Below are 12,446 nucleotides of genomic sequence, written 5' to 3' on the forward strand. Positions count from 1 at the left end.
GATGGTGGTGATGGTGGTGATGATGATGATGGTGGTGGTAATGGTGGTGATGGTGATGATGATGATGGAAAATGATAATGATGATGATGATGATGACAAAGACAACGATCATGATGGTGGTGCTGATGATGGTAATGATGATATTAAAAGGAAAATATCAGTTTTCTTTTTAAAAATCAAAAAATTAAAATACTGATGATGATGATGGTGATGATGATGGTGGTGGTGCTGCTGCTACTGATGATGATGATAATGATAATGATTAAGCCTGAGTCATATCGATTAATTTGAAAACCGGTGTTCGACAGCTTTAATTCGATCAAACATCGATGCATCGAATTTTGAAGGCGGGGAAATAGAGTAATTTTTTTTTACTCCGGCAGTCGCGTCGATGCGCTATGCACGCACTGCATGCACTGACGGTATGCGCTGGTCGGGTGAGCGTTGCACAAGCAGATGACGGAGCAAATTTTGTTTGTATTTTCAAGGAGCTTCCAACTTTTCCATCATCACAAAACACAAAAAAGGCCGGGGACCAATGCAAAATTCTTCCCAAAATATCGCCAACAATGATATTTGCAGATGACAACATATAAGTTTAAAATGAAACAATATCAAAGACATGAATCACGCAGAGTCGATTCCGAATGATTTTCGGTCAACTAGCACTCGCAGCTAGTCCAGACTCGCACACACCAGCCCCGTATCACTCTCCCGAAACGACAGGCGTGCTTGCCAGCGCCAGCAAACAATTGTGTAGTTGGCGGGGTAGTTGGATCGAAAATGAGCTCCAAATAAATTGATGGGAATAAATACGTAATTTTCTCTGGATGGTCATTTGAATTGGTATTCAATGCTGATATAACGATTGTGAGGAAATATTGTGGAATATGAGTTATGACGATGTTCGAGAATTAATCCATTCTTTATTTTAGAGTCAGACGTAGACACGAGCATGCGATCGAAATAAATATGAATGTCTCGGATCGAGCTCTAAATTCATATAAATCATTATTGGATGTTAAATAATTACGATTTAATAAGATTTTAGGGCCATATACTAAAAATAATGACGATGTCAGCAAAGTATGTTATGTTCATGGAAGAATTAATAGTATTATACTGGCATTATCTTTATTTTTATTCCATCTCTGGACGACGTCTCCGAGCTCCGAGAAAAGAAGCACAATGCGCATGCGCGTTCGATGACGTATGACATATATTCCATTCATGAAATCAGAGCCCAAAGTTGGGCACAAACTAGCTTCAAATTGATGGGAAAAAATATCAAACGCAATTTTCTCTGTTTTGTCATGTAAAATGTTATCATATGGTGATATTACGATCTTGAAAAGAGTTTCTGCATGTTGACAATGTTCGAGAATCAATCATGACGTGATAATTATTTTTTTAGACAAGTGCACTCCCGGTGCACTCACTCAAGTCGATCGTCATGTGATGTCCGTCATTGAAAATTGAAACGAAATACAAACGTTTCACATCAAGCTCTAAATTCATATTAATGATTATCATATGCAAATTATTGTTAAATATTACGATTGAATAATGTTCTATGGTCATGATATTAATATTGTTCATGAAAGCAAGATTTATTTTACGTTGATCGCGTCAATTTCCGGCCATATTCTGGTTAATTGATTAAAGCACAGTACCGCGCATGCACGATCGATGGCGATGACTTCCATTCATGAATTCATTGTGCATAAATTATCTCGGCACGAGGAGACGAGTAAGACTCGAACTATGATTGAAATGATTCAAAATGGTGAATAGGCATCATAATTACACAATCGGTTTCATTTTGGGGGCAATATAAATCAAGTAAGTAGTAGTCAAGTTGGACATTACTGTTATTTTGATTTTTGATGATTGATTGTGTGAACCAAACGAATCGGCCGGCCGACGTTTTTTTTTCTTTTTCGATGCACCGATTTTGCAAAATCTGCACCTGCGCTCGATGACATCGATCGAACACCGATTTTAAAATCGATTCGACTCAGGCTTAATAATGATGATGGTGATGATGATGATGACAAAGACAACGAACATGATGGTGGTGCTGATGATGGTAATGATGATATTGAAAGGAAAATATCAGTTTTCTTTAAAAAAATCAAAATTCCAATAAAGATTGCGTTCAAATGACTCCTAGAAAATGTGAGTCTTGGGTAAAGTGGATAAAGTGCTAAACCCATTTAATCCCATAGGCTTTGGCCAGGGAGTACCTGGGCCCAACAAGCAACAGATGAAGAGATAAGGATGATGTACATGTAAAATGAGAAGAATCTGAGGAAGTACATGTAAGAGCACTAAAAAATGTAAGATAAAAAGAAAATGAGTGAAGAGTCATGATTCATGAGAAGTAGAGCTCTGTATGAATAGATTTTCTAGGTCAAATCTTCAATTTGATTACATCTTTTCATTCTCCATACAGCACAAAGGATAGAAACTGAGAAACAATGCATTGGACTCACATAATGCATTATCGGGCTCCCAGGGATGTCTAGTGTATTGTCAATACATTGCAGTTTCTCAACATGTAAATGTGTTTGACATCAATTACTAGTACCTACATGTAGTCTAGTTTTACAGACACTTTCATGTTGTCTGCCAAAACCAAAATAACCTACAATTTTATAAGAAAACTATTCATGAGTAAACTCTTCTGTATCTCAAAAGATAACGACATATTTAATAGGGATTTCAATAATCAACATTACTTCTTGACTTGTATGTGACATAGCTGCGAAAAGTAATTACTCAGTTTATATATTACAAAAGATTATCACAAAGAAACTGAAAAGGAGTTTGCTATCAAGTGCATCATGTTTATCCTTGAAAAAAAATAACAATAATTTCTAATATTTAACCAGATATAATATCATATTAATCAAGAATGATACACGGAAGGTACATGTATCCCTAGTCAATATCTCATAAATTCCAGAAATCTTTTCCTTGATCATTTGTATTTAAACTTTTAATATTTTATAAACAATTCTTTTTAGTTGTTTGCATTTCATGACACTAAATCAAAATACATCTGAGGCATGTGGCATCTGTCAAGTAGCAAATGCACAATATCAGGCATGTGCCAAGAAACTAATACTCCCCATACCCAAGCAATCCATTTGGCAGGTATACTATTCTCATAAAGGGTCTGTGTTGACAGACTATCTAATGCATTCTGCATACAATCAATAGCAACCTCGTTTAATGTTTCACTCTCCTTTTAATGTATATTTTTAACATTTGATGAGCAGACATCTATTAAAGCTACACAGTCCAAGTCAGGAAAAACCTTGAAATATACATGTATGCAGCTTTCAAGGAAAGTTTTTTTTTTAATTCTTGCTCAATCCCCCCCCCCCCCCCTTCTCCCTTATGTATATTTCTAACATTTAATGAGCGGACAATTCTGCTACTGTATGTACATTGTAGCCTGAGTCATGAAAACCCTTGCAATATGCATGTATTGTACATGTATGCAGTTATCAAAAGAAATGTCCTCTTTTTTTCTTTTCTTTCTTGCCCCCCCCCCCCCCCCCCCCCGCCCGCCCTTCATTCTCATTTCAGAATAACCATATTTCTAGGAGTTGTATTGTGTAGGTGAACTGGAGTGCTGACATGCACATTTATATTGATATTGTGAAAAGCTAACCCTTGCATTTGCTGGGGTGACATTGTAACAAAGGTCTAGAATACAACTCATATCAAAGGCTTAAGTGTGGACACAGCCAACCAGAATCAATGAGAAGGGGATGGAATTGCATGAAACAGTATATGCTGGAGACAATGGGGTCATTCGCACGAGTTGAAGTGAAGTACAGAGTGGCAAGATTCTCATGAAAATCACGGACGCATTGCAAAAAGTTTGCATTTACGTCCTAAATAAATGCTCATGACTGGAAAATGGGCAAAAAATTTGTTTATATTTTCAGGGGCAGCTTTTCATAACCCACTGCCTAAATCTGCAACATTTTATTATCTTTAACATTGCAGTGAATGTGAATTTTAAGTATCTCCTTTTTTTTAATTTTTCAGGGCTCTCATGAGTATTTAGGGGGCAAAATTGCCCCAATCCCCCGTCTAATTTTTTCCCAGATTGAAAGTCACATTGTTTGCGTTTTATAATTGCAACTCAATGAGTGGAATGTCACATACATATTTAAAGAGATGTGTGACAGTTAGATGCAATAAATCAAGCCCTCTTCAATCAAAATAAACAACATATAGTCTGAGTATCTGGGGTTTTTTTATAACACAACAAAAGATTTCAATTTACAGTCTACTGTAAGCTGGTTTGTCTGATGGCATGTGACTAATGTCATTTCAATCTACATGTGGATGCTTGTAATGATTTTGCCCATAAAAACGGAGTGCTTGCACTTGCTTCGAGAGTAGAATGGTACAAAGTCCACCGCTACACGCTTTTCAGGCAGGTTGGGACAGTGAGAGTGGATCTAAATGCTTTGTATAGGGTACATATACACACATGTTTTACGGAAACAAAAGCATACTTTTTACAACATTTTGCATGTCTAGAACCAAGCACATAATAGTGTTTTTTCTTTTGTGATTAGAGTAAGTGCGCAAATGTGCAGCTGCATAAGGGTCTTCCACCCTGTAACGTAGGACCTTTTCACGCATGAATCTTGAATCATCATGATTACTATTGTAATCGTGACTGTGATTATCGTTCGTGATTCTAATCATGTTCAAGTTTGGTTTCACACGTGCTAAATATTTGTCATTAGCCTTATTTTTCACTGGAATCATCATTCAAATTACAATTTTTTTTTACAGTGTGAAAGGCCGGTAAATTGCACAAAAATAAATTTAAATCCATAAATATCATTAAGGACTAATGGCACTTCCCTTCGTTATTACGAAAAAAAATTTAACCAATGACAATCACGTTGGTCAAGATTGACGACTGCAGATCGGGATAGCATGTACAGTACACTACAACATGTAAAAGTCTTATAAATTTTCAAAATCCGTGGTGTATTTTAACACCTGAAAGCGAGATCCTCCTTGAACACTGACTAGGCCCCACTGCATAAAAGTTACCATTATGGTAACTTTGCCATCCAATGGTAACTACCATGGTAACAATGCTAACCAGCCAATCAGAATCAAGGATTTCAGGGAAATTACCATTGGATGGCATAGTTATACTATAAAAGTAACTTTTATGCAATGGGGCCCTGGTGTCTTTTTAACACAAACATTTTTCATTGTACTGTATTCTGGAAGATTGAAGAAGTGAGGATTCCAGTGTGAACACATCTCGTTACAATCAATGGGAGAGGGTATGAAATTACATGATGAAGTCTTGGGTGGAGATGCGAGTGAGTGCATGAGAAAGGAAAAACACCTATAAAGTAGCTGCTTTCACCTTCATAAACATGTCACCTACGGTGTGATGGATAATCATGGTTACAAGAAGGGTGATGAGATGGTGTGGGGGAGTTTAGTTAAAGGGGAATGAAACCGCTGGAACAAGTAGGCTTGTGTCGAAACAGAAAAATCAAAGAATAAGAACAAAGAAAGTTTGAGAAAAATCGGACAAATAATGAGAAAGTTATGAGCATTTGAATATTGCAATCACTAGTGCTATGGAGATCCTCCCATTGGCAATGCGACAAGGATGTGTGATGTCACATGTGAACAACTTTCCCTTTGATGGACTATAAAATACCCCCAAAATGTCTCTTTTTGCTTTTTCTTACGGTGATAAAAACTCTTTATCCATGATGTATTCTTTAAAAATCTGTAATATATGCCCTCCTATAGAAAGAATACATGCTCTACTGATAGATGTAAAAAAGAGGCAGTTTAAGTGAAATATATACTTAAGTAATGGGGAGAGTTGTTCACAAGTGACATCACACATCTTTGTCGCATTGCCTATATGAGGATCTAGATAGCATAAGTGATCGCAATATTCAAATGATCATAACTTTCTCATTATTTGTCCGATTTTTCTCAAACTTTCGTTGATCTGTTTCTTTGATTTTTCTGTTTTCACACCAGCTATCTTGTTCCAAAGGTTTCATTCTCCTTTAAGAGAAGAGGTGATCTAAGGAGGGAAGATTTCTTGCTGTTTCATTATGATCTTAAGTTTGTGTTGTCGTTATCATCAGAAGCAGCATTGGCAAGATCACTATTGCAAACATTGTCACTATCACTATCATCATCACCATCATCATCATAAATATTACCACCATCACTATCACCACCGCCATCACCATCATCTTCATCATCATCACCATCATCACCAAAATCATCATCATTATCATCAACACCTTTACTATTAAAAACACAACCACCATAAGTCCACCATGATTAGCAATATCATTATCACAATCAACAACATCACCATCAAAATACTTTTACGAATATAGAACCTACCTGTATATCTGCATGGAATGTGTCCGATTTGAACTTTCCAATGATTGAGTTAACATGAACATACATTCCATCTACAACTCTCTCCGGGAACCCGTACTTGCTTGGTGCTCTAAAAAAGAACAAAATACAAATTCAAATCAATTCAGCATCCTCAACAGTTTCATGATCAAAAAGTGTGATTCGTATAGTAACTACACATAGATTTTTAAAATATTATTGTCACATTGAATCTAACACTGAACTAGAATTTTAATTCGTCAATGGGTCATGAGGACGAATTAGGTGATCTGTCTCTGATTTCATGATCAGGAAGACAATCAGCATGTTTATTGAGATCAATATGATCATTATGATGGAAACTGAACTTCTCTTACGAAAAGAACGTGTTGAATACTCTTGAAAAGAAAGAAATGAGAAACTTTGGAAAATAGGTGTAAATGATACACATGGTACATGTACATGTTATATTAAAAGGATTTTTTTAACTATTTTATTGTGCAATGTTTTAACTTAATATATACCTTGTAATGGTCATGAAGGACCATTTGTGAAATGTTGAAAAGAAGAAAAAAAAAAAAAAAAATGTTCACCCTGAGGTTCCAACCCTCGACATTAAGATTGCAAGTCTGATGCCTTACCAACTGAGCTACACTATTTCCCATAGACTTTTACGCATAAGCACTATTTCCCATAGACTTTACACATAGCAAATTGAGAGGATCTCAAATCCAATTTTGCAAGTGAAATACGGGCATGATCATGGCATCTGATTGGAAAATGGAGACCACACTTGCGATAGCTTACAATCTCAGCTACAACATACTTCTAGCTCAGAGAAAACCGACAAAAAGAAATGGAGATATGGCTTGCGAAATAGAAGAATGTAAAATCCAGTTTTGAGAAAAAGTCATTTCCCATAGAGATTGCACACAAAATGAGCGAAAATGACATGCCTCTATAACTTGCACTTTTTCAGGATGATTCATTCCTTTAAAAGAAAATATAGCCATCAAATTAAAAAGAGTATGTCCTCAGCTACAATATATTGAAAACTGAGCGAAAATTTGCCAATATCTGAGGAGTTAGATTCAAATTTGCATAACTATGATGACGTCATAGGTAGCAAAGTGGGAATTTTGAGTTTCGACGCCACTTTGATGACGTCATGATAAAATTAAGGGTCAAATGTGGCATGAAATCATATCTCCTATCTATACACTATTGGAATATGAAAAAAAAATCGGGGGTCAACGGACTATCTAAAGAGCTATAATGAATTTTGTATAGGCATGTTTTTGCACATATATTGTCTATGGTTAGTGCGCGCGCGCGTGCGTGCTGTAAACTTTGATGGAGGCTTATTCCGTTATTACTTGTTGTAAAAAGTTGATCAAGGTATCAAATTATTCAGAATTATATTATCAATGCATTGATATAAAGAAAATGGTGACCCTATGCTCTATAGTGCCGTTACGCGCGAGAACGCGCGCGTAACCGTGCGCGCGCAAATTTTTGAAATGCTTAAAATGACCTGATTCGTACTCTACTTTGGTCAAAAAGTGATTTTGAGCATTTTAACATTTTGACGCGCGCGTACGCGCGCATCGTGACCTTTACATGACCTTTAATGACATGGACAGTTGACCCTTGACCTGAAGTTAATGTGATGTAAATATTGTTAATTTTTTTAAATTGATAATGAAGATATGATTGATAACGTGATTTTACAAAATGGCGTCTAGATGACGTCATGATGACTTTTTGACCTTGAACTTGTTTTATACACATCTGATGATATTCTGAAGATAATTGATCATGTAGATTTTGAGATTTTGTGCTAACAAGAAAAGGGCGGAAAATAAAGAAAAATAATAAATAAATAAAAAAGAAAATTCGTACGAAATTAATAGTTGATCTGTCGATTGACAGATCACCTAATAATACAGTGTTATTATTTACAAGACAAATATATTTGGAAGATGTTGGACCCTGTAGGAATTTCAGGGACTCATTTTCATTTTTCCATGGCTCAGGGAATTTAAGGGGGAGGGATTTGCCATGAGCCACCAAGATTCTGCCTCCTTTTCAATAGATTTTTTGAACTGTTTTGTGGTCAGGATAAATTTATTAGCAAAATCCGTTTACCCTGAATTGTTTACAAATGAAATGATCCATGGATAAAAAGGGTTGATTATCAAATTCAAGCACATTACCATCAAGCTGTTACCTGTAGCAGTACATCAAATCAACCAGCCACATTCTTTAATGATAAACATGAAATAAACATATAATTGTATTCTAATCAGCTGCAAATACAACATATCAAGTTTAAATAACAAACTATTTCCTGCAAAAAAAACTAACACCATAAAGAAAGATCACTTTCTTTTATAGTGATGTTGTTGTTTATCAAGTTGGTTGTTATCTTGGGTACACACCTTAAAGATAAATTCCAGTTGTGGGAACGATCTCAAATGACTTTTTACAGAATTTAATATAATGATCACCAAAGTGTCTGTTTGTATGAATGAAAAATATGTGCCAAAGGATTCTGGAAGAAATTGTTTAATTGCTGAGAAATAAGCAAAATAAGCGCGGATTCGGTCACTTCCGTCGGGTCTTTATTCCAGCAATAATAATACACTGTCCCACGTGTGCCTATCTGTGTTGGCGATCTTCAGTGTGATCGTTTTTTAGCTAGATATTATGATTTCACAAAGTTCAGTTTATGTAACTGTACCAGATCTAGATCCACGATGATATATCAATACTTTACCTTGGTTTTACAGACAGAACTACGTTCATTTAGCTTTAAAACCCAAGATAACAACATGTTGTTGTTGTTGCTGTTATCAAGGTTGGTTGTCACCTTGGATATGCACCTTTAAACCCAAGATAACAACAACATCACTTGGGTTAAATGGCTTGACACTCAAATATGATAATTGGTAGGCACTTACGACTGCAAAGATTGTTTATTCTCTGTTTTCCTGAGATCTCGACATGTCTCCATTTCTAGCTCCACCTGGTCCAAGTACTGGGAACAAAAATAAAAAGACAATAAGGAATACTTGGCCCAGAATTATTCTTCTTTAATGGAAGTTGGACAAAGAACTTTCTTTTTATCCAATCTCTTTCTCCAAAACTGCACATACGCGCAAATTATTTCTGCTGTGTTATGCTACTGTACATATTATGTAATTTCATTGGGGTAAATTTCCCAATCAGAAAATGCCAGAAAAATATTTCAAAGCTACAAATGTAGACCAAAAGCTTCGGTCTCTGTGACAATGGTTGTTCCGCTGAACTTCGTTGGCTCCACTCACATATTACAGAGAAATTTATAAAAGACAAAAATGTTTAAAAACTCCTCAAAACAGACAGCTGCCAGCTATCTACAGTGTACATGTATGCCTATTAAAGTGGACTTTTTAATAGTTGAAATTCGTGAGAAACTACTTCTTACTCAGGTTGGGCAATAAATCCCCCAATTTGAAAAAGTGCAATAATCAAATTTCTCATTCATTTCATTTCCACCTACTACCAATATCCTCCTAGTTTCCACTCCCCCTTTCTCCCCATCCAACCCCCCCCCCCTCCATCTCTTCTTGTCCTGAGTCTTTTCTAACTTTCTAGCTCAAACATTTTCTCTGAACAATCATTCCATTTCAAGGCACAATGAGATACCCTCCGGAGACGGAATGAATTACATCTGAGCATAAACAACTTGAACTAGACCCAAAACTGCCCACATTCAATTTGCATTTAGATGAGAAGGATGATACATTGTGCAGTAACTAAAACCCTTCCTGCTGTATTTCTTCACACAGGAATCAAATCTGTACCACGTTTCAAATAGCTATTTTTTTCCAAACAGGCAATATGAACAAGAACATTTCAGTATTTCTAAGGCTGAAAATCAGTATTTTGGTGAGTAACTACCATATAATGACAACACATAAAACTGAAAGTTTAGAAATAATTTTTTGCATGAAACCATCAGAATTGTTCTCATTTTCTTTTAAAAAGTACGAATTAATGAAAACCAGTACTAGTTTGCAGCTCTGTATCTACATGTAAAATGCATCACACATTTGCGCAAATTAACATGGATGCTCTCCAAATATGGGACAATTTCAAGCAATATATTGCGATCAAAGACTGTTGATCTCTATGCCTCAAGGTTACATCACATGAACAATAACATGGAGAGAAAAACAATAAAAGGTGTGCATGGGAATCATGTTAACCCATTATCTTGAGACGGTAAGAAATTAGAAACTAATCCAATTAAGAGATCAAGGCACTTAAACTGTGCTTAATTCCAAGTTCATGTGATAATTACCCCTAACAGTAACAAGGACAAGGCCAGCACATGATGGTAATGATGTTCTTCACACAATGTAATCATATTGTAGACATACTGTACATGTACACTGTACATGTTTCACAATAAAGGTATCCTCTCTTCAGCAAAATGGGTACATTTCATGAAACAATTAGTCAGTGATTTTGATTGACAGAGTTAAGACACTGAAATCCTTGCATCTGATTGGCTCAGAACAAATTAGTAAGTGAAAACCATTATTTGCTTCAAGAAACACCCCAAAGAATATGGTAACAGATCATCCAAATTGAATAATGTTGTACCTACCAAACATATTGGATGTGTCTTTAGCTTTGTCCACGGAATCTGAAGAAAAAAGAAAAACAAAAACAAAGATAAATACAAATGGCCCAACGTCAAAACTATGTATAGGATTAAAGTGTATAACATGGAAATGGATTGAAAGTTTTACATGTAGGTAATTTTCTGTTGTTATTCAAGCTTTCTTGATACAGGAGGCATCAATAAAACAAAAAGGCATATATAACAAATTTGCTTCTGAAAATTGAAAATGGTTCCTTAAGAGACTACCAAAAAAGTCTCTACAATTCTATGAGAATCTGATGTTAGCCACACAGCAAGTTGAGGGGTCTGGAAATTGCAAAATATCAGTTGTATATATCACAGTAACTTTGTATCAAAATTTTCAGTACCTACATGTATGTACAAGTGACAAGTGAAATACTATTTGTAAAAGCTGCAATGCAATGAAGTTGGGGGGAGCGAAAAAAGGGGGGGTGCTATCTTTTTCAGATGAAGCACGTGTGCACTTTACAGTTCATAAACACCTTGAAATTAAACTTCCCAAACTCGGTCTCTTGAAAATTCACCCCTATGGGTAAATACATGTACATGACCTTTATGAGAGGTCGCCTAAACATGTAGACATACTTGTGCAAGCTTCACATTGCCTGATTACAAAAAATACCTGTAAATTATAAGAAATGGTTCAGGTCAGTCTGGTAATCAATTCTATGGGCTAGTAAATGGTGATAATGTTTACCTGAATGTTGAATATTATCATTATTTTTTGTGTGATTAAAGAGGTTCTTTATATGAAATTCATGATATACATGTATGAATAGTAGTTGTTTTATGATATGATGAAAAAGCCCTGCTTGGTGTAAATGGCTGGAAAATGATCCCCAGACTTATTAAGTATAATTTCTTTGCGAAGCCAGTACTGCCAGCATATTGAAAGAAAATGAATTATTACTAGTATTGTATAGATTAAAACTTACTTGTACAATTGCACAAAAATGTTGGCGTGGCACATTATTAGGGATGCAAATTTACATTTTTCTCTACGAAATTAATGGAGCTTTTCAACTATTGGACCACAAAACAAAAGGAAGATAGCTGGTCTAAAAATAAAACTCCATCTCTAGACCTGCAGGTTAGGGTGTTAACTATATTGGATCAGCTGAAGACGTCTGCCCGAGCTATCAAGCATGCTAAAAAGCTTGGGAGTTATCCTCCACGATAACGAGAAATGATCGGATTGCTTTTCAACACTGTCTGGTACAGCCCATGTGTATGCTGGATGAGAAATTCTACACAGAGCATACATGTAATATGCTATGGATATTTGAATTTATTTTCTTTTTAAGGGCATAAATGT

The 12,446-nt window shown here is 35.7% G+C and overlaps 1 protein-coding gene across 1 annotated transcript in view; it reads right to left on the reverse strand.

Moving 5' to 3' along the window:
- LOC129267707 (bridge-like lipid transfer protein family member 3B) overlaps positions 1–11,849 on the reverse strand; it is a 42,843-nt gene extending 30,994 nt beyond the window's left edge. The window contains exons 1-4 of the mRNA XM_064105076.1: positions 11,829–11,849; positions 11,093–11,131; positions 9,399–9,475; positions 6,439–6,547 (exon numbers count right to left, since the gene is read on the reverse strand). Coding sequence (XP_063961146.1) covers positions 6,439–6,547; positions 9,399–9,475; positions 11,093–11,131; positions 11,829–11,849 — 246 coding nt within the window. The remainder of the gene's footprint in view (positions 1–6,438; positions 6,548–9,398; positions 9,476–11,092; positions 11,132–11,828) is intronic.
- Positions 11,850–12,446: the final 597 nt, after the last annotated feature.

Source organism: Lytechinus pictus, chromosome 9, assembly GCF_037042905.1.
Source record: "Lytechinus pictus isolate F3 Inbred chromosome 9, Lp3.0, whole genome shotgun sequence".
Classification (NCBI taxonomy): domain Eukaryota; kingdom Metazoa; phylum Echinodermata; class Echinoidea; order Temnopleuroida; family Toxopneustidae; genus Lytechinus; species Lytechinus pictus.